The sequence below is a fragment of the Hibiscus syriacus genome, unplaced genomic scaffold (assembly GCF_006381635.1).
Source record: "Hibiscus syriacus cultivar Baekdansim isolate YM2019G1 unplaced genomic scaffold, ASM638163v2 tig00116971_pilon, whole genome shotgun sequence".
Lineage (NCBI taxonomy): Eukaryota > Viridiplantae > Streptophyta > Magnoliopsida > Malvales > Malvaceae > Hibiscus > Hibiscus syriacus.
Window position 1 is genome coordinate 6,979,342 of NW_024063495.1, and position 22,401 is coordinate 7,001,742.

The window sequence follows — 22,401 nt, forward strand, 5'->3', positions numbered from 1 at the left end:
TTTTATTGGAATGAGGGAGAGTTGTGAAGAAAATGTATACTCAACTGGTTAAGGATTAGTAGATGACACATACTTATATAAAAGCTACTTGAAGATATTAAAGAACTGATGGAAGTTTCTTTTCTGTAATTCTGTGACATGAATGAATGTCGAATACGAAATTCTTTTAAGGAGGGGATAATTGTAACACCCTAAATTAGAGGCTAAATTTTAGAATTATAAAGTGATGGATTTAATTGGTATTTTGGGAAGAAAATTGAGGATTAAATTGTAAAGTCACAAAGTTAGAATACCTTTTATAAGGTTCATGAAATTCAGTGGCTAAACTATTAATTTAACCATTTTTATTTTGAAGAGAATTATAAACTCTCCCCCCGATTGTTTACGCATATTTTTCCCAGTTTTCCCTCCCCTTTCACTCTCCTTTCACTCTGATCTACTCATCATCCGACCTCCGTTTGACGAACCAAAACCATCATCGTGTTCATTGTCTACCGATGAACAAAACCCCTCAAGCATCTGATCGTGAATCGACGTCGTTCGCCGTTAATTTCAGTCGGAAGTATCGTCGATTTTAACTCAATTTTTGTTGGTTTTTCATTGATTCACGTCGATCAGGTCATCCATTTTTGACACCTCCCACACCATCGTGTTCCTTGCATCGTTCTGAGGCCACCGGTGATCTCCGTGTCTCTATCGTCGCCGGTGCGTAGAGGGGTGAGAAAGTCAAAGTTTTTTATGTTTCGGAATCGAGCTCTCCACTGTTCAAAATATTGAACTGAGCTTGGTAAGTGTCCCAAAATGCCATAAAATAATTTTTAGAATTTTTTTGGGATTTTTAGGGTCTTTGAGGACGCCGCACGTGTCGCCCCCTTCGCATGGGGATAGTTCTGCGTAGGTAAACAGAAAAAAAGAAAAGAATCGGTTTGACCGATTTGAATCAATCCGACCCGACCCGATCGACTCGACCCGTTGACCGCGTTGACCGATGTTGACCACCGTTGACCGATGTTAAATTTTTTCGGGTATACCTATCATGATGTTTTACTTTCTAAATCCGTTTTTTGGGGTCTGTTTTGCCAAATTCAAACCCGGTAAGCTGTTTTCACTTATTTATCACCCGATTCGATCCATTTTTCGAAATTAAGCTATGTTTTTTATGAAATTTATATTGTTATGTTTTTGAGGAATTATTGAAAGTTGAATTAAGGATCGAGTGAGTTCGGATGGAATTTAATGGTCGATCAGTATTACACGAAAATCGAGAAAATACATTAATACATTTTCATGCTTTATGGAACATGTTTGTATTGGTAAATGCATGAATGAACATGTTTAGTCACATTTGGGTTTTTAATTAATTCATACACTCGATATGAATGCAGTAGAAATTCGGTAACTGAATACGGCTCATATGACTAATATTAAGAAATTGAGGGATTGTTAGAATTAAATTAGAAGTTCTATGCTTAGTGATAAAGGAATCAGCCCTAGATATGTAACTTATATTCTATATCATCAAAGGTTAATTGTTAATAGTACTTGGACGAGAAATTATGAGAATACTTTGGTTTGGTAAAATTACGAAAATACCCTTATATTGTAAAATGAAAAGAATTACCCTGGAAGTTGGTTACTAACTCTGAAAGGACATATTGAGCTGATGAAATTGCTGATGGGTATGGAAAATGATAGTTTTGCTTAGAAAATTTGGATAACCGGTTTGTAACCCCAAGAGGGTTTGTGCAAGATATTAGAAGTTTGTTAAGGAATCATTTCAAGATCAGAGAATGTTCGGAAAAATAATTAACCAAGGGATCTCTAATTATAATTATTTTCGTTAAGAGTTAATACCGAATTTATCTGGTTTAGAAATTATGAAAATACCCTTGAGAGGTAAAAATAGTCCGAGTTGACCTTGAATGAAAAAGTATTTTCAGGATTCGTACTTAACTCGATAAATTACAAATTTAATTGTTAAGATCTTGTCTTTGTGCAAAAAATTCATAATAACTTGTTGGTAACTTCTGAGAAGATAATTGACCTGAAAATCTCCGAGTTAAGAATGAATTATCGAGGGTGCTCTTTTGTCAGAATTGTTCGAAATGTCTGGAAAAGATGATACGTTTGAATTAAATAATAAGATCATAACGAAGGAAATGATTGAAATACACCAGATCTATAAAATGACCAAAATACCCCTGTAATGAAAATGATCCAAGAATATCACCAAGCTCAGGAATGATGTGATATTCTTGAGCTCTGTAATGAATGGAATAAAACTGAACACCAAAATGACCAAAATACCCTTATGGTTACACTCAGTAAATGTCTTGGATTAATTAAGGAATCCAAGTAAATATGGGTGTTGTACTACCCTTAAAAGTTATGGAACACAACTTAAGTGAGCCGATCAACCTTAATGATATGTCAGTACCTGAACTACATAGATATCACTTGAATGCGTGTTCGTCTTCTAAAGTTTGGTTCGATGATAATTCTGAAAGTATTCAGCTCAGCTCAACTGTAGATCACATTCGGTACTAAGAAGTGGATATTCGTTAGACAAATCAACTACGAATACCAAATTGAACTGAACAGAAGTATATTATGTAACAAAATTCAGAAACGTCTGAATTACTCTCGAAAACTCTGAAGTAACCGGGATAGACTTGACTACTAAGTGATCTAAGTAAGCTCAATGGCTGAGGATTAAATAAGTTATTTGGATGAGTTTGGGAATGCTAATGAACTTACATGATGTATTGTTCTTCTGGGTCATGAACTATAAATCAAGCACGTCAGCATTTCATGATATTGTGGAAGCGTGAAAATGAAATAAAGACATTGGAAGATATATTCATCGATGATTCCGAATATGATCTATGGATAATAATTTGTGGTATTTAAGAGTAAATACACTGGAAAGGCAATGAATTGATCAGTCGACAAGCATTAGTTCTGGGAGTTATTCATATGGAGTTTTTCGATAATCCAATCAATTGACATAGATTGTAAAGGTTCTGAATCTTCGTTCTCTCTTATCAGCTGAAAATACTCTGGGCATATCTGAATACACAAGTAACTCATATGTAAAGGATTCTGAATACCCTTATGATTACGTTGAGCTTTCGAAAAATGTACGAATAAGATATGATCCTGGTAAATCATATTTTGAATAACTGATGATTCTGTCAGTTAATGAACTCTTCCAATAGTGATTCTAACTTCCGACATTCTATCGGTAAACTGAAGATCTGTGTTTCTCCACCCGATAAGATTATCCAATATCTCTGAATAATATCTGGAAACTCTAGTGTGTTCCCTACTCACATGAATATTTTATCTAATTTTCGATTTGAATTTTGTTCTGACATCTGATCTGAAATCTATTCTGATTCGACCTGGATTTTGTTATGATATCTGATCTGAATTATGTTTTGTTTTCTGATATCTCTGTTTATTGACAGAAATTGTTTTATTTGGGGGTATTGTTGGAGGGTTTATATCTGCAGGTTCCTCGGCTTTGTGCTCAGGGCCTTACTGTTGTGCAGAGGGTGTATGGTTCTGTGGAACCTACACATTATGTTGTGTTCGGTTGAAATGATTACTATGGTTTTTGTTAAATAAAAATGTTTTAAAAAGATCTATATATTTTCACTGGTTTTGAGGGAACACACTAGATAAACTATTATGATCTCTTGAACTCAGTCATCTGAAATATTTCTCTGAACTGAAAGCTCACTGTCAGTTACTATCTGAAATATCAGTAGGATTTCCGCTCAACATAAAGATCTGTAGATGTCTGAACCGATAAGGAAATATATGTTTATATGTATCTGCACGCTCTTCAGTATCATCTGGTAGTTCTGTATTACTGAGCTTTCCAAAGCTCACTCTGTTACTCACCTTTTCAGGTTAAAAGAATCGTACCAGTGCATTTATCGACATCAGAAAAAAAGTTCTTCCGACGTTGCTTATAGAGTATTGTACATGTGATTATGGGACATGTAATTGCATTTTGTTTTATATATATGAGTTTAAAAATTTGTTTTATTTCTGAATACTGATAAATTTTATTTTATATTCATAAATCATTTTATGAGCTTACATGTTTTGACAAAAGTTTTAATTTTTTTGATATTTTTACAACGGATCGCTCCGGTAATCTTAATGTGACACCACAGACTGGATCGGATTAACCACATCGGTATGAGGGGTTACAAAAAATCTTTGCATTAAACTCAATAACCAACAAGGAAAAGGAAACAAAAGTCACCAACAAATCTTTGGTAAAGTGGTAAGACACATCGCACCCTAACTGAGAATAAATATTAAAACTTTTAAGAGCCGACATTGTCGCTGAAAATGACAGTGACGAGCCTCCAAAATAAGGCAAAAATAATCTACAGCTTCAAGATACATAGATGATCCAGTAAAGTTTCCCTTGTAAACAATACATTCTCAGCGTTAGTAAACCTCAACACACATAGTTGAAAACACATAAATAAGTTTTATCACATCAGACATTAATCAATCTTTCCTCTCCCTCTTTCTTTTTTCATTTCACTTTTTCCTTGTCTTCTAGACTAGAAAAAGTTATCAAAAGGTTTTTTTTTAAAATATGTACATATTTTTGTTTAAAGGCAAAACAGAATGTAGCAAAACTGATTTGTTTCTTTCCACTGATCAAAAAGCAGGTGGTGCTATTGGAATAGACTTTCTGGCTACATTCTCAACTGCTCCACCCGTTTTATAAGGCATTCTGGTCTGCAAGCAGCAATGTCTCTCAAAGATTCAATGCTTGTTTGGTTGGCCAAGGTCCCCCTAGGTACAAAAAGCAAATGCATAATTTATTCTTAAAAGAAAATGAACCAATAAAATATACGAGTGATCCCCTATGTTTTCGTTCCGTCCGATTTTGATCACCGGTTAAAAAAAATGTGTGGTTTTGATCCTTTATGTTATCGGTTCGTTGGTCCCTTACATGAAGAAGAAGAAGAAGAAGACCACATGACTTTTCTTTTATTTTTTAATTGTCAACTCAAACTTCCATTAAGGGGTTAACCGGAGTTAACAGTCGAGGAACTAAAATCATACGGATCGATAACGTAAGGTATCAAAACCACTTATTTTTGGAAGTGATGACCAAAATCGGACGGACCAAAAACAAAAGGGACTATCCGTATAGTTTACCCTAAACAAAATATGCAATCTATATATTTTTTTTGCCAATTCTTTCAAATGTAACTCAATAATTATCCGTACTCCGTAGAGAATAGAGAACATGCATAATGCAGTATTTAAACTTGGCTCCTAAACAAATTATGAAATAGTAGGAATAATGTGGTTTGAACCCAAATTATAAGGCTCACTGTCCAAAATTGCACTCTTGGAAAATTACTTGCATACAAAAGACACATTGACCAAAAGAACTATCGATATTAAAATATTAGGGCACACGGAGCCTACATGTCCAGGACCATTTTAAATTAATATCCAGGGGAACTCGTCACAAGGATATGACGAATTCCCTCTCCATTGTAGCAAATGTCGTAGATTACAAAATAATTTTTGGGTTGCCCTATTGGGCTAATTAATTTTTTCGCCCACATTATTGGGTTAATTTTGCCACCCATGGTTGCTCCAATTCTTCATTTTTCATGAAGTACTCGTGTCCAACATGGGTCTGAATATTCGTGTTTTCAAGGATCCTCCAAATACATGGAAAAACTTGGGGAAAAAAATATACTCGCATTGGATACATACCCGTATTTGATGCTTTTACCCAAATCCGAGTATAAGTGCCACCAAATAAAATCTCTTGTTTCAATATGTAGGTTAGTCCAGGTTAAGAACATGTTACAATCAATATGCTTGAATGCACTTCAGAACAATAACCATAGGAATAAATCATACCTCTTAGAGTAATGCTTGCTATCTCCTACCATTTTTTGGTCTAAGCCTCTTGAAAGCCATAAATGTAACTGCAGCAGACAGAGAATACCTGCAGAAAATAAAACAGATACCAGGTAAGAGGTATGATGGGAGAAAGAATTAGCTTTAAAAATCTGAGATAAATCCGTTTGTCTTTTCACTAATGAGCTGCTGAGGTGACACCATGATTTACTTCAGAAAAAGCAAAAAATAGCAAGAATGTTCTCAAAATAAAGTGTAGCGAGAGGCATACAGAAATCTAAATAATACAAACACATGCAGGCTTCCTTACCACAATCCATCATGCATCCATATATACGTCTCTACAGATGAAAGTAGGATACATGAACCATTATGTCCCATCATAAGACACTTTATTGAAGCAAATTTTCACTGAAGAGAGAGATTTCGGCTAATGCAAAATCTTGAGCACAAAAGGTTTTACATACAGTTCGTTGAGTTTTAATGGGGTTTCCTCAATTCAAAAACTGCAAGGAAAATATATGTACATATACACTCACACACACACACACACACACACACACACACACACACACACACACACATATATATATATGAGAAAATCCTTGAGGCATAACTAATTCTCAACCCAAATGCAACTAACCTATGCGCATTTCTACAAGATTACAATTTGCAAAGTAGCTCAAGAAAATAAATCTGACTTCCCCAAGATATTCAGATCCTACTCAGACAACAGATTATTAATCGGTAAGCAGGTAACCTTTTTTCCTCTTTCACAGAATTTTTAAAGAATATTTGGCTGTATTGTTTTCTATATTATTATCAGGCTTGGCTTAAAGGTTGTAATCACTGAAGACAGAATTATGATGTAGTGAAACAGTTGAAAATACTCCATCATGATAATCATATTATGATGTCTGTTTTTAAGAAGAGGGAGAAAGAAGTTACCAGAAATTATGTACTCATTAATAAAGTAAAATTCATGAAACTGAAGCTAAAAATCATATTCTATTTCATCTCAGAATGCTTCCTAACAAAACAATCTCAGAATATATAATCATCCAAATTATCAGTAGTAGGAGCAAAATACATTCCTAAATGTTGCAAAATCTCCCAGAACAAATTGATGCGAAAAAACAATCATGATAACTAAGTAAAAACACACAAGCATACTAAAGTTTAAACCTACTTCAAGAACAAGTAATTAGCATTGTACCCAACCCATAACTTGGAAGGTTCCATAGGGCATTTCCAAAGAGGCAGGCACAAATATTAAGTACATGGTCTATTAGTTTCAAATATCATGGCAAAAAAAAAAATTCAAGCATGTATAGAGGTGTGTGTCAATGCACAGCCGCTTCAAGTTGCCTTGAGGCATAAAGAAGAAGGCATTTGCAGCAATATAATGAATGAAGAAAAAAGGAACTAATTTGCAGAAGTTGTGTTAAACCAAATGCATCTTTAAGCAACAGGCATCACTTCTCTTTTGATTTCCAAAAGAAGAGGCAGTCTTTGGCCAACAGTTGCTAAATTGAATTAGTACAAAATTTATTTCACAAGAAAAATATAAAAATGATTATATATCTTTATAATAATTTATTAACATGACTCTTGAGTTTTCAGCGAGATATTTACATAGTTTTATTCAGTTCATACAACCTATTCATTATTTAAATTTTCTAATTCAGATTTGTTTAAATTCTAATTAGAAAAGTTTGCTCTCCTTCAACGCAATCACAAGAAAATCAAAAGTATTCCAATGATGGAAGGAGAGGGAACGAACATGCAGAATAATATAAAATATCCTCAAATATCTCTAACAAAGGAACTATATCTGCAGACTGCAGGGACATTATTTTGTATCATATAATATAGTGGCTCATACCATGTAAATGTATAATTTAGATGATCTTGAGGCATAACTGAACTGCGAATCAAGGAATTGACATCCTTTGGAACTGGATAAGGGTCGCTTGCACTAACATTTTCATTGATGTCTTCAATTAAAAGAGTATCCTTAGGAAGTCCACAAGCAACAGCAATTGCAGGAACATCAACGTAGAACCACTGTCCAGAATTTGGATCATTCGCTGGAACAAATATGCTTGGCTTCTCACTCCCCCGGACAACTCCAGTAACTTCCACAGAAGTAATAGCAGGGGCTTCATCCTGTATTCCAAAAACAATTAGACTTTTTCTCCTAAGATATGTTATTGGCATCAACCAAGGAATTAAGGGGTGATAAGAGACAACCTCAACAGTTTTTTGCTTCTTAGACTGAAACATTCTCCACCAGCTTTGTTCATTCTGTTGGACAGGAATAGCATCCATACTTGAGGACTTCTCCCTGTCTTGCGAAACTTCAAAAGATTTGTCTCTCCAGCTGCGTGGGACCCATCCTCTATTTACGAGAACTGGGGACTGAACACTGAAAGTGCATTTAAATAAGTCTAATGGAAACATAGCAAGCAATCTCATGCATCAGAAAGGAACATGAAGTTCAGCACCAAATAACAATTTAACCTTCAAAAGTGCCTATAAAGGGATACCACATAACGAAGGTAACGTAGAATCTTAAAGACTTCCCCATTCCAGCTTGCAGCTTAAGCTTGCTACTTTGAGACAAAAGACTAAAACAAAGCAGGAAAAAAAACACTTTCTAGTCTTTTCCTTTTTTTTTGTACTTTATTTATTTGTTTGTGTGTGTATGTGAGCGTGTTTGGGTGTGCAGGGATAACAATGACACAAAATTGAAGCACCTAAAAGTAAGACCCTTAAAGTCGGATTGCTTTTGAAACATGCTAAAAAAAGGGTTTTAATACACGCCAATAACTTTAAAAGGGTCTAAGGGATCCCAGGACCCACTAGTGAAAATGTCAAGCTTGTCCAGAAGCAATGACTTTAGTTGAGAGGTTCAGCCATAAATACTTAGTATAATTCTAATGAATAATGCAATGCCTGAAATATCATTATGTGATTCTTCAGGACATGCTTATAACACAAAAATTAGGAAGCTTCAAAACTTTCAGATAAATTGTCTTAGATGTCATGTGCAGTGTTACCTGGAATGTGGAATGGTCCAGTATTAGGAGCAAAAACTGGAACATTAATCGCTACTTGTTTGAAATGTAATTCTATAGGGGTAGTCTTCTTCAGTTCATTTAGTAGGAACGAAATATGATTTTTCAATTCGTTTAGTAAAAACAAAGTAAGATTCATTGGAACACAAAATGTTTTGTACATTTTATATATTTTAATTTAATAAAAACAAATAATTTCCATATATTTAATGCTTAAAATAATTAAGTTAATTTATATTTAACCAATAAAATATTAAATTACTTTAAAATTTAAATTTTATTAATAATTATTAACTTTAAAATACCCTTTTTTATTCAAAAAAGGAATATGAAAAATACTAAGTAAACATATACATTTTAAAAGAAAAAAAAATAAAAAGAAATAATTAATGGCAGAATCAAGCTACTCCTTTTATTAATGAAATTTCCTTTAAAAACTGTCATTCATAAAGTACCAACAATTTTGGTGGGAAAACAAAACAATTAACTGCATATCAAAGCTCTGCTCTCACTTTTTAAAAAGCCATAAATAAATAAGCCAAAGGGTTCGTCAACGCCCTCAGACTCTCACTTTCCCATAGCTCGTAATCTGAATCATCTCTTACAGTCTCACTCTTCATCAAAGTTTGGAATTAAAACTTTACCCATGGCCGATTTGTTCTTCGACGCTGGTTTCTAGTTAATTTATGTCGGAGATAATAGCTAAATAAACTTCTCTACAGTTACTAGGGAAAACACTGTCCACTGAATTGGATCACCAATGATCCACAATTGGGACCACACGATCCAAATTGGAAAACGCATCATGGTGAGCGATTTAGGTAGCAAAGGTCATATGTTTGGTAACATATGTTCATTGAGAAAAGAACTTCGAGGCTATAGATCACTACCAAAATTCAGATGGTAGAATAGTTTGGCCAAAGAGTCCTTGCTACCATATTGTTATAACCATGTTGTTTTGGATTGATAGTTCAGTTCATCGAAGGGATACTGAAACCTTTATCACCAAAGAGAAACAGAGATTGAAATCTTAGGACTCGTTAAAGAGAGACACATATCAACAACCTTTCCCACCATAGATTTGGTCCATAACATTACTCCCCTCTTTTAGAATGACCTTGTCCTCAAGCTCGAACTTAGGATAAACTTGGTGAAAGATCCCTTCCATTAATAATAGTTGAAACTGATAGGGATAGTAGGCCTCTACGAACTTATTCTCATTGAATAAGTCTCTTCAAACTTCTCACCAACATTCAATATTTTCAAAATAACACAAGTTTAAAACCATTAAACTTTTCTGATATGGAGTTGAAGGATCAAGTCTAAAGAAAACGACAAGTTAGATATGAATTTAAGAGGAGATAATGAATAAGACAAGAAAATGAAGTCTAGTGTGATTGCCATGATTTTAGCTGAGATGGGTTAAGGAGGGTTTGATGCATAAGAAAATAAAGAGAGATCAATAGAGGCTGCCATGATTTGGTTTTGTTCATCTGCCATAGAGCTGCTACCCTCTTTATCAGTAATCAGTTAATCTATTCCTTCATGCATTTGATCAAACACTTAGAATTTGGTTTCAATAATAATTTCGTCAATATCCTGCAACATCCAATCAAGCATTTGCTCTATGCCTCTATCTTTGCTTGCATATGCTCGAGCTCCTTGCTTATTTCTACTTGCCACTCTATCAACCACTATTCTACCATTGCTAAGTATTGTTGTCTCTTACTATCAAATTATTAAGATAATATGTTCCGGATTGATAGTTCAACTTATCAAAGGGAGAGTGAAAACTTTCAGCTTAACAAAGAGAGATCTAGATCTCCTTAGGGTTTTGATAAAAATTCTGCTTATCGTCTCATCATTTCAGAAGTCCCTTTAAATAAGAAGGGGTCTCATTACGTAAATAGATAACCTATTCTAAAATGGAAATAAATTAACTGAAATAAAAACATAATCCAAAAACTTAAGGAAAAAAAAGCATGATCTAAGACTTAATTAAAGAACCCAAATTAACAGCCTTTCCAGATATAGATCTGCCAGTCTCCATTCCTATGCATTCTCTCCTCTACTCATTCCCAGAAATATGCTTAAAGATGGTATCAATGAAGAGAAAATAGGAAATTAATGCTAAGGTGTTTAGGATATATCTGGAAATACAAAAATTGACGAGAATATTTATATAGAACAGAAAATTAACGTTAATTACCTCTCAGCATCACCAGGGATTGGCATTAGGGGTGTAATGACATAGTAGCCATTTTCAGTCACTCCAGAAATGCTTCTAGAACGAGGCCCAATATAGATTGACCTTCCATTGTCAAAAACTCCTTTGCACACAACTCGCCTAAACTCCAAAGTTTCCAATATCTCACTTGAAGGAGGCATGCCATTTAGTTTCAAAGGTTCCATTTTCAACCTTTTTTGTCTATAATCCAACACCTTTATCTGGATTATGTATAATGAGAAAAATATAAGAATGCTATTCTGAAAAAAAAAACTGAAAAACAATCCTAAAGGGAACACAGATGAGAGCAATACGTGCAGTAACTTGAGTGCACATGTTTCTAAATGATGAAACATTCCAGTTAGACACAAGTAAAAGGATTTCTATAGATTGCAGCATAAACCTGAAAAGCACATGACTTAAGTGTCATGATCCATTGAAAATGACAAGTGATTATGCTTATGATGCATATGGCATATAAATAAAGAAGATTAGTGAAATAATAGATGTATGCAAAATTATACATCGTTCATTTACGCATTCGCTTTCTTAGACTATTTTATTTATTCAAATGGTCTATCTATATCATGAAAGTATTTTATGCCAAAAATAAAAAATGGGACATAAAATATGAATTACTAATCTTCCAAATTTCAGGTATAAATGTATATAAGAGCACCCTTTAGGGGTATATTTCTAATAAGAAAACACTATGGACTGTTATTGGCTCAGTGCTTGACTAAGTTAGCTGGACTTGGGGTGTCTGTCAGATATGAATATGTATACCACACAAATATGCTCAATTTATATAAGGTTCTCCATATATTTGGAGAATCGTACCCCATACAGCATACCTATGTCTGAATATGTGTAGGAGAAGAAGTGGAAACACGATAACTCCTGGAAAGACCAGGTAAAGTCGATACCTCTAATTTTAATTTTGTTCAGTCAACAAATTCAATTAAATAGTAATAAGACAGTCTATCTTTTCTCGCTAGAAGCCAGACAACTATCATTTGTTTGAGCAATGTTTATTCAAAGAAGTAAGTTCGAAAATTTATATTTAAACAAATAAAAACAACTCAATAGCATCAAGAGCATTTTAATTGATCTATACATAGAGAAATTCAAACTCACTAAAATGGCAGTAAATGTTAAAATTACTTTGACTTGAAAAAAATACAGAAGAGTACTTGGGGCAGACTCAAGCAAGCAAGCATAATATAAAAAGAAAAGAGCACTGAAGCAATGGTAGAGATAGAATAAGAAGACATTAATACATAGGTCCTAGAAAGTAACAGAAAAATGCAAGGGAATGAATGGAATGTAAAAGAAAAGGGGTAAATATAGTTGACCTTGTCTTGCCTTCTGAAAATCTGCCAAGTTCCAAGGCCGAAAGTGATAGCCCCTGGAAGGAAAAGAAACCATCTTGTCCATTTTGATCCTTTCTCTTTATCTGCCAAGCATCAACAAATGAAGATGGAAAATATTCTGTGTCTCATTAAAATCTACGAAATTCCCCATATGAAGAAATACGTGATAAAGTTAAATACCATGAAGAGATTGGGAAGAAGAGGAAGCAGCAGCAGCAGCAGCAGCAGCAGCGGTATCAGAAGAGGTGGAGATATAGAAGGAATAAGAGGGTACCCAATGCTTTGGCGACAGGGATTGGGTGGAGACGGCATAGAAGGCCCCACCAGGGAGTGGTCTCGTTAGGGCTTTGGAAACGATTGCCGTTTTTGATCTCAAATTTGATGCCATTGCCAGCAACCTTCTACCACTTTGTTTTTTTATCCTGGAAAAAAAAACACTAAATCACTGTTTCAAGGGTTTTGGGGCTTTGAGATTCTGTTTTAAGGTCACCCTCCGATTAAAAATATATATTTAATGTTATCTTTTTGATTAATGATTTTTATTATTTACCTGTTTACCGTTACGGCGATAATTTAACGATTTATAATATTGATATAGTAGTCTACGGTGATTGATGATGTGAATGATGATATAATAAATATAGATGGACACATGATCTAAATTCGACGAGTCCCGACTCTATTGGATTAGATTTTAAAAAATATGGTTCGGATCGATCAGGTTTTTATATGATATGTTTGAGTTGTGTTAAGTTAAATTTAGGTTTAAGTTTAGAGTAAAAAATAATTAGTCTGACTTAACCTGAAAATAATATAATTGTATATTATATATTCAAGGATAATTGATAAAATTGTATATTATATATTCAAGGATAATTGTAATAATAGTCTTTTATGTATTATATTTTTAATTAGATCCTTATTTTATCGGATATAATTAATATTTTTATAAATATATTTGTTCTGGGTCAGATCATATATGGTTTTAGGTGTAGATTTCTCGGGTCGGGTTGGCCGAGAACAAGATCCATGCCCATCATTAATGACAGATGGGCTAAATCGATTTTTTGGTCTTATTCGAAGGAGAAATTGATTTTTTTAAAATTCAGGGACTTATTTAATTTTTTAAACAATAAAAATTATTTTAAATTTTAAATATAAAATTATTTAAATTATTTAAATATATATAAAATACTAAAAATAAAAATTATTAAAACTTAAATATATATATATTAAGCTATAGAATAATAACTTATAAATTATTAAAAAATTTAAAAAAAATTAAAAAGATATATTATACATAATATATACATGTAACATATAATCATATCATTAATACTTATACAAAATATTCTTATTGAACTAATTGAGGTTTATAAATTTTGTACTAAATATAATTGGGAAAAATAGTAAGTTTTTTGTATCAATATACACCTCTAATCATACTTTGAACAATTCTATGGACTATTTGTAAACTTTTGCACATTATATAATAAACTAGTATATAAAGTTGCGCTTAAAAATTGCAATTTTCTCAATAAATCACCGGTGATCGGTATATTTATCAATCTAACACCGATCAGATTATATTTTCCGATCTAACACCCGTAGCAGTAAAACGCGCCCTCTGCCCCGCAACATACGCTGATTTGGCGCCACGTGGGTATAGCCCCCCCCCCCCCCGATCTCTGCTATACCTGCGTATCTGACACGTGGGGTATAGCGCGGTGCAGGGGGCGCGCTATACCCCTAAATACCCGGCCCCTCACATCCTAATCCTCCCTATAAATACCCCATCCTCAATCACTTTTATCACACCAAATTCTCTCAAATTCTCTAAATTTCTCTGAGATACTCTCTCTCTTTTAAGGTATATTTTATAATATTTTTACTATTATGTATTTACTTTATTTAATATTTTACTAATATAATTCTTTTGCAGATATATAATGGAAGACAGTCTACTTCGCTCGGATGGAAATCATATATCTCTACACTTTGCTGATACGCTAACATTTTAACGTTTTAATTTAATTTAAATTATTAGTAATATTTAGTTGATTTATTTAATGCATGATTATTAGATTAAGAATTAAATATCTCGATATTTTGTTGATTCGGTAACATTTTAACGTTTTAATTTAATTTAAATTATTAGTAATAATTAGTTGATTTATTTAATATATGATTATTAGATTAAGAATTAAATATCTCGACACTTTGCTGATACGGTAACATTTTAACGTTTTAATTTAATTTAAATTATTAGTAATAATTAGTTGATTTATTTAATGCATGATTATTAGATTAAGAATTAATTTTTGTAATTATTTATTTTTAGGAGAATGACCGTGTATTAGATCCTTTTATTAGGAATCTTAAGTTAGTGATACTCAGCCGTGTCTTGCCGTATTTAGTAGAGGTTGGATTCAGTTACATAGGTAGATATCAGTGTCACTGTAAGGTAGAGCCAGACCTGATTTATACCTTAGTAGAGCGGTGGAGGCCGGAGACCCACACATTACATCTTCCGTGCGGAGAGTGCACGATCACGCTTGAGAATGTTTCTATGCACCTGGGGCTTCCAGTGGATGGAGATGTTATATCGGGGATAGCTTCCGGTTCTTGGACTACTTTGTGTCGGGATAGTCTAGGACGTGTCCTGGAAATTTTTATCGGAGGTATGATACCGTTAAATTGGTTAAATGCTAATTTTCGGGAGTTGAACGCAGATGCCTCTGAGGATGAGGTTAAGATGTATGCACGGGCATGCATACTGCAGCTGATAGGAGGGTTGCTGATGCCGGACAAATCGCGTAACCTAGTTCACTGCATGTGGTTGCGACATCTTAGCGACTTTCGTCTCGCCGGATCATTCAGTTGGGGCTCAGTAGTTTTGGCTTTGCTGTACAGGAAGATGTGTGGAGCCACTGACTACAGACGTAATGCTATCGGCGGATGTCTCCTGCTACTGCAGTCTTGGGCATGGTATCAATTGCCCTTTTTATGTCCCGTTGTGAAGAACTCATTCGTATTTCCACTACTTCTGAGGTAATTATAAAACTGATTTTGTATATTAATAATTTTATACAGCGTATAACAAATTTTTTTCCTTGAATAGGTGGTCTACTGATCATCAAGAACTACCTGATGATTTAGAAAAAAATTAGGGTGTTAATCGATCAGAAGGCTGACACACAGGTATGAATTTTAATGTTTAAAAATCGATTTTAGATTATAGTTATATAATTAGATTATTATTTTGATAAAAATTATATATTGTTTATTTTAGTTTGAATGGGTGCCATATTCTACTGATGATGTGAGGGCGGTGATCCCACCTGAGTTGAGGGGTCCATCAGATGTTTGGATGGCGATGGTCCCTCTGATCTGTTATGCGACCGTCGAGTGGCACTCCACTGATCGCGTGCTCCGGCAGTTTGGTTGTTTTCAACCAATTCCGGAAGCACCTCGCAATATGGACGAGTTGCATAGCTTAGATAGACACGGTAAGACAGATACAGATTGGCTGGTGAGGCATCATGAGTGGGTCGTGTTGTGGGAGGATCAACATCGGCGCCTTCCACGTAGAGAGCCCATTTTTACTAACTTCTTGATGTATGCTGAGGATTATTATGAGTGGTTCAACAGTAACGGGAAACCGTTTCTACTTCCCGAGGATGCACGAGGGCAGACCTTTCCATGACGTCGACAGAGACGTTCACCGACACAGCATCATCGTCCCCCGACTCGTGGACGGAGAGCATGTGCTTCCGGTTCATCCTCAGCTGCACCAGCAGGACCTTCCCAGCAGCCACCACAGCCATATATGATGTCGCAGCCATATATGATGTCGCCATCGCCTTTCCATTACCAGATGTCGTCGCCTTCACCTGGTTTTATGACACCGCCACCGTCACAAATGACCCCTCCTGGAGGTTATTATGGGTCTATATTTGTAGATCTGACTTGGGGTTTATATGCTAGATATTTGGCGGGTTCAGCCTCATCACCCATGGCCGTAGTACAGACACCTCCTGTATAGTTTTCACACTCAACGATGTCTGGGTTTTCTCAGTTTTCGTAGGCCGGTGGTATAGTCAGTCATACACCTCTAGGGTCCTTATTCTATGGAGGTTCTTCATCGTCATCATCTCCTCATCAACCTAATGTATCTGCTCAGAACGACAACGACGACGACGATGACAGCGAGGAGTCAGAACCAGTGATACGAAGAAATCCTCCTCGAGACCGACAGCCACCGCCTTGCGGAACACATTTGCGACGCATGCATCGATAAATTTTTTTTATATTTGTATTTACTTTATTTTGTTTAATTGTAATTTTTTATTATTTCTCATTTAATACTTACTTTATTTTGTTAAATTTGTTGGACTTTTTTTAATATATTTCAGTTAATTTTGTTTATTACCATTTAATATCGGTTATTGTAATTTGGTTATCATTTGCCATTTAATTCTTATTGTAAGTTTGTTGTATTTAAATACCAAATTGTTATTAGTTTGATAAAATTTAATGATTGTGTTCGTTTTTTTTAATCTTCATCAGCGATTATCGAATGACATTAACTTGAAGTAAATGCAAATTAAAATACAAGAATTATTATTTGATAAACAAATACATCATTTCCTCATCAATTGTTACTTGATGGCAACAGAAGTGAACATGGTTTTCTAGTGTGTACTGAGTTTCTACAATAACTACATCTTCTGTCTTGTCTAGATTTTTCTCGAATATCCATATCGCAATGAATTCGATTAGATTTTAGACGACCATGCTCCCTCAATAAACTCAAATTTGGTACATTCGGAAGCCAATCTTGAACCTCATCAAGGTCTTTATCATTACCTATGGGGGGAAACTCAAATTCGTATACCTTAAAAACTTCATATAGTAGGTATACGGGATCCACAAAATGGTTATAGTCTTGATGTGTATGCGAGCAATCTGCTCTCACATGAGAGCATGGATACTTCAGATCTTGAAAAAACCCGCAGTCGCACGTTCTGTCCCTTAGATTTACTCTTAACGACATAACTTCAATCCCTTGAAGAGGTCGCGACAACTCTGTGACACGAAACATTTCATGCCTTCTAGAGAAGCTTGTTACAAACATTCCATTTGATGCAACAATTTTTTTTCTATAGATCTGCAACTAATCTAGGGTGATAGACATGACCGCCTTGCATCCAGGTTTGAGTTTGTCCCCCGAGCTTCGTAAAAAGCGCCCCCAAATGAAAATATATAGTTTTTACCAAAGCCGCTACAGGTAAGTGACATGCACCCTTTAAGGTTGAATTGATTACCTCAGCCAAGTTGGTCGTCATGTGTCCATATCGATATCCACCATCATATGCGTCCGTCCACATTTCTTTATCGATGAGGCTGATGTAATCGTATCCTTCCTCGTTCTTCGCCCGCAAATCTTGAAGCATTGATTCAAACATTCGAGGAAGTAGTTCGTAACCTGATCAAAAAATGTATAACTTACTAACTTGCTTTCTTTGAAAATTAAAATGATCAAAAAATTTATAACTTACTAACTTGCTTTCACTTACCCATGCGCACAATTAATTGACGCTCATCATTCTTCTTGTACCTTCCATGATAGTTCGCAGTAATGTGTCGGAGACAATACCTATGTTGGACAAAGGGTGGTTGCCACATTGGACCCAAAGACTCCATTACTGCTTTGATCCCAGCTCCGCGATCTGAAATGACACAATTTTTTCCCTCGTGATAACATGTGCACGTAAATTTCGAAGGAAAAAGCCCAAGAATCTGTATCTTCTCCTTCGACAAGAGCAAAAGCAACTGGAAGAATGTTGCGATTGCCATCTTGGACAACTGTCAATAATAAAACTTGCTTGTATTTTCCATACAAGAAAGTCCCGTCGATCTGGACCACAGGCTTGCAGTATTTGGTAGCATTAACACACTGTGGGTAACTCCAAAAAACTCGGTAGAATTTGCATCGATCGCGAAGAACTCGATCATTATGGTATGCATAAGAGGTTTCGAAGTCCACAATTATCCCAGGATTCAACGTCCGCACCAACCTAAACCAACCTGGAAGTTCATTGTAAGATGCATCCTATTCGCCATGAAGTTTAACAATGGTAGTTTGTTTTGCCAACCAAGCTTTTTTATAGGAGAAGGTGTACCCATACTGCGATTGTATAGCTGAAATCAACACTGCAACAGCTATATGAGAGCTTGCTTTTACCATGGGCATGATGGCTTGGCATATCACTTCAGAGTCCAAGTTGGGATGATCTTGGTTGACCCCTCCAGCACAACATGTGTGAGGACCGTTGTATACTGTTAGTTCCCGTATGTTGTTTTCCTCTTCATTTTCGATACGCGAACCATCCAATTGCATCCGTTTTTACGTCGGGCACAGTAGCATACATATTTTTCGATCGTCGATCGGTTGACTCTGGACTGAACAGAATTACGGATATTGTAATTTTTGATAGCCATCATCGCTTCTTCTTTGCTTGAAAACTCCATGCCTAAAGATAACTCACAATTATTTATTGATGAGTAATATCCATAGTCACCGAGATGAGGCATATCCGCAAATTCTGTCCCGTACATTGCACCATAATCAGCTTCATACATGTGTGCAGGAGGGTCAGTTTATGCCACATTTCCTGGAACTTCATCATCATCGGAGTTGAATTGCGGCGATTCTGGGTGAATGAATAGTCCAGTCTCAGCACCATCCACACCAGGCTCACGAAGCGGTTCTTCTGGTGGAGATGATGGTTCCTCCATGCTCTCTACATTTAGGTCGAAGAACATACTACTTGCACGCCTTCCCCTTGAACTGGAAGGCATATCGACATTGAGATCGAAAAAGCTCGCAGTCGAATGCCTCCCCCTGGAGCTTGAAGCCATCGTGTCAAATGGAAACTGCACAGATGGTTGTGTCGATGGCATCTCCATATGGTCAAAGAAATTTGCAGATGAATGTCTTCCCCTTAAACTGGACGCGGCGGTGTTGCCATACGGATTGTTAGTGGACCCACCTCGGTACATATCGTAAGGAGTTACGGATGAATGTCTCCCTATTATGGCATTAAAATCATTACACATTACTGTAGTCGGGCTGTCAACTTGATCAACTTGTTCAGCCAGCCCATGGTGTGAGCTTAAAGATTGACCCCGAACAACACGCACTTGAACGAAATATGCATACATCTCAATAGCGGCGTCTGAATAATTACTTTGAGCTTCAACCATCATTTGAACATCATCATTGTTCGAAAGTTCGAACGCTGTATAAGTTAATAGCAACAATGATGTTAGAAATCTGTATTGTAACGACGACATTCTTCTATTACTTCCAACATGAATCTTCCTCGAAATCTTCGTTATCAGCTCCTCAAGAGTTATGTTTATCTTGAATGATATTTTAACATACTCATTTGATACTAAAACAATGTCGGTTTCATCTTCTCGAATTTCACCATCATAATAAACAATAGCTGAAAGTCACGCCATTCTTTGAGTTTAAAAGTGCGGCAATATTATATTTGAAAAAAATAACTTAAACAAATATGATTAAATAAATTATATATAAACGAAAATATAACACAAAATTTTTTTACTCATCAACGTAAATAATTTAAATAATATAATTTTTTATTATTACCTGCACCGCAAAACTATTTCGAAGTATGCTCCCGCTTTTCAACTTTACAAACATAAAAATTAATTGGAAATAATTAGTATAATATTTTTTCAAATAATGATAATAAAAAATAAGTATAATTCAAAAATTATAACAAAATTACTTTATAACGAAAAATCGCATGAACTTCTAAATTAAATATGAGAAGATTGCCAGAATTATTACTCGTTGACGGAATTGTTGTATTAATTTATAAGGGAGGAGAGATTCTGGAGATGTGATGAGAGATGCGATATTTATAAACATATAAGGTGCGGTACCGACACCGAGATAAATATAATTTTGGTACGGCGTATAGCGCAGCCTCTGATCCGCGTTATACCCCTACGTGGCGTATAGCGCGGAGCAGGGGGCGTGCTATACCCCACGTGTAACCCAGTCAACGTATAGCGCGGTACAGGGCGCACGCTATACTCCACGTGGCGCCAAATTAGTATATAGCGCGGTTCATGGGGCGCACTTTACTGCTACGAGTGTTAGATCGAGAAATATAATCTGACCGGTATTAAATCGATAAATATACCGATCACCGGTGATTTTTGGGGAAAATCGCCCTTAAAAATTGCCTTAAATATGATTATATTTGTGTACTGATGTGAGTAACTTACAATGCTTTTTAATTATATTTAAATATAAAATTTATAAGTCTAAACTAAACTAGTCATAGGACTTTGTATAAATATTGATGATATGATTATATGTTACATGTATATATTATTTAAAATGTGTTTTTAAAAATATTTTTGGTTTTTTAATAATTTATTATTTTATAGTTTATAATATATATTTAATTTTTTAAGAAAACATTAATAGTATTTTAATATATATATATATATATATATATATATATATATTTAGTAACTTATTTTTTATTTTAATATTTTAGTATTTATTTTTTGAATATTATAATATTTTTATATTTAAAAATTTAATTTTTTAAAAAAATTAAATAAATAGTCCTTTAAACTTTTATAAAAATCCAATTTGCCCCTAAACTGTGGGCCGTCATATCAACATCGTAAATAACCACATCAGCACCATAAATTGTTATGTCAATACTGTTTAAATGATTTCTTAAAAAATTAATTAATTATGGTGTGGTTTTCTAAAAAATCTCGTATCGATTAATTTGGTGTTTCTTTTTAAAATAAAAAAGGGGTTCGATGAGTTACCACCAATATTTGATTAGGGTGTGATTGGACACCCCAAAAAAATTGTCATTTTAATAAAATTAATTTTAATATTATTAAAACAACATGTTTAGGTCTATGTTTCAAAGAATTAAGTTTAGGAGACAATTACGCACAAGGAAGGGTTAACACTCCCACAGCATCCTAAATCGGTACATAGTCGATTAATTAATTATCTTTGCAATGAAATTTACAAGTTCGAATTTAATTTAATTTGAGATCCCTTTAAATAATATTCTTTGAATTTTAGGATGGAAAACGATAATATTTAATTATTTCCTATTGAGAAGAAAATACTTCTCATGCCTTAAAGCAATTAGTTCTTACTCCAATTGAAATAAAAAAAATATTACTATCTCATTCGAAAATTCATTATTAATTCAAATGCATGAACAATGATAAAATAAATCAAATTAAATTAGAAATTACCAATCTTTTTAGAAAGAATAAGGATGTTCGATTATTTAAAGACGTCGAGATCAGACATTTTATAAGTTCTAACGATCTTTCCTCGACGAATTTAAATAGACCGACATTTCTTTTTCTCTCGTTCCCAAATTTTGAGTGTACTCAATTTTTAGGGTTTCACTTAATGAGATACACTTTCATTTTAAGATTATCAAAAGTGACTTTCTTATACCTTAAGACAGTCACTTCACAACGACCTTAAAATGAAAATATATTACCCTTAATCCAATTATTTGAACGAATCGAGTGATGATTATAGGGGTCATACATATTAACTAAAGAGTGTCACATACTTCAAAAAATATTTGAACCTAGATCTATATGTTCAAAAGAGCACATGCACATACAAATGCAACTACATGTATAATTTATTAACATGATTTGGTTAAGAAAATGTATATTTTAAAGTAACATACAATAAATA

General features: G+C 34.4%; 1 protein-coding gene across 1 annotated transcript; it reads right to left on the reverse strand.

The window, feature by feature from the left end:
• Positions 1–4,631: 4,631 nt before the first annotated feature.
• Positions 4,632–13,058, reverse strand: LOC120191809 (surfeit locus protein 1-like). Its single transcript, XM_039194720.1, has 7 exons — positions 12,780–13,058; positions 12,582–12,682; positions 11,209–11,447; positions 8,173–8,347; positions 7,805–8,088; positions 5,912–6,007; positions 4,632–4,830 (listed from the first exon to the last, which is right to left on the reverse strand). Exons 1-6 carry the CDS (start codon positions 12,985–12,987, stop codon positions 5,938–5,940), a joined length of 1,077 nt encoding a protein of 358 aa, XP_039050651.1. The 5' UTR covers positions 12,988–13,058; the 3' UTR covers positions 4,632–4,830; positions 5,912–5,937.
• Between the last annotated feature and the right edge of the window lie 9,343 nt (positions 13,059–22,401).

Coding starts and splice junctions, on each gene's coding strand:
- LOC120191809 (XM_039194720.1), bottom strand. CDS start 12,987: ATGGCATCAAATTTGAGATCAAAAACGGCAATCGTTTCCAAAGCCCTA. Junction 8,348..11,208: donor ATCCCTGGTGATGCTGAGAG/GTAATTAACGTT, acceptor ATGCACTTTCAG/TGTTCAGTCCCCAGTTCTCG. Junction 8,089..8,172: donor AGAAGCAAAAAACTGTTGAG/GTTGTCTCTTAT, acceptor TTTGGAATACAG/GATGAAGCCCCTGCTATTAC.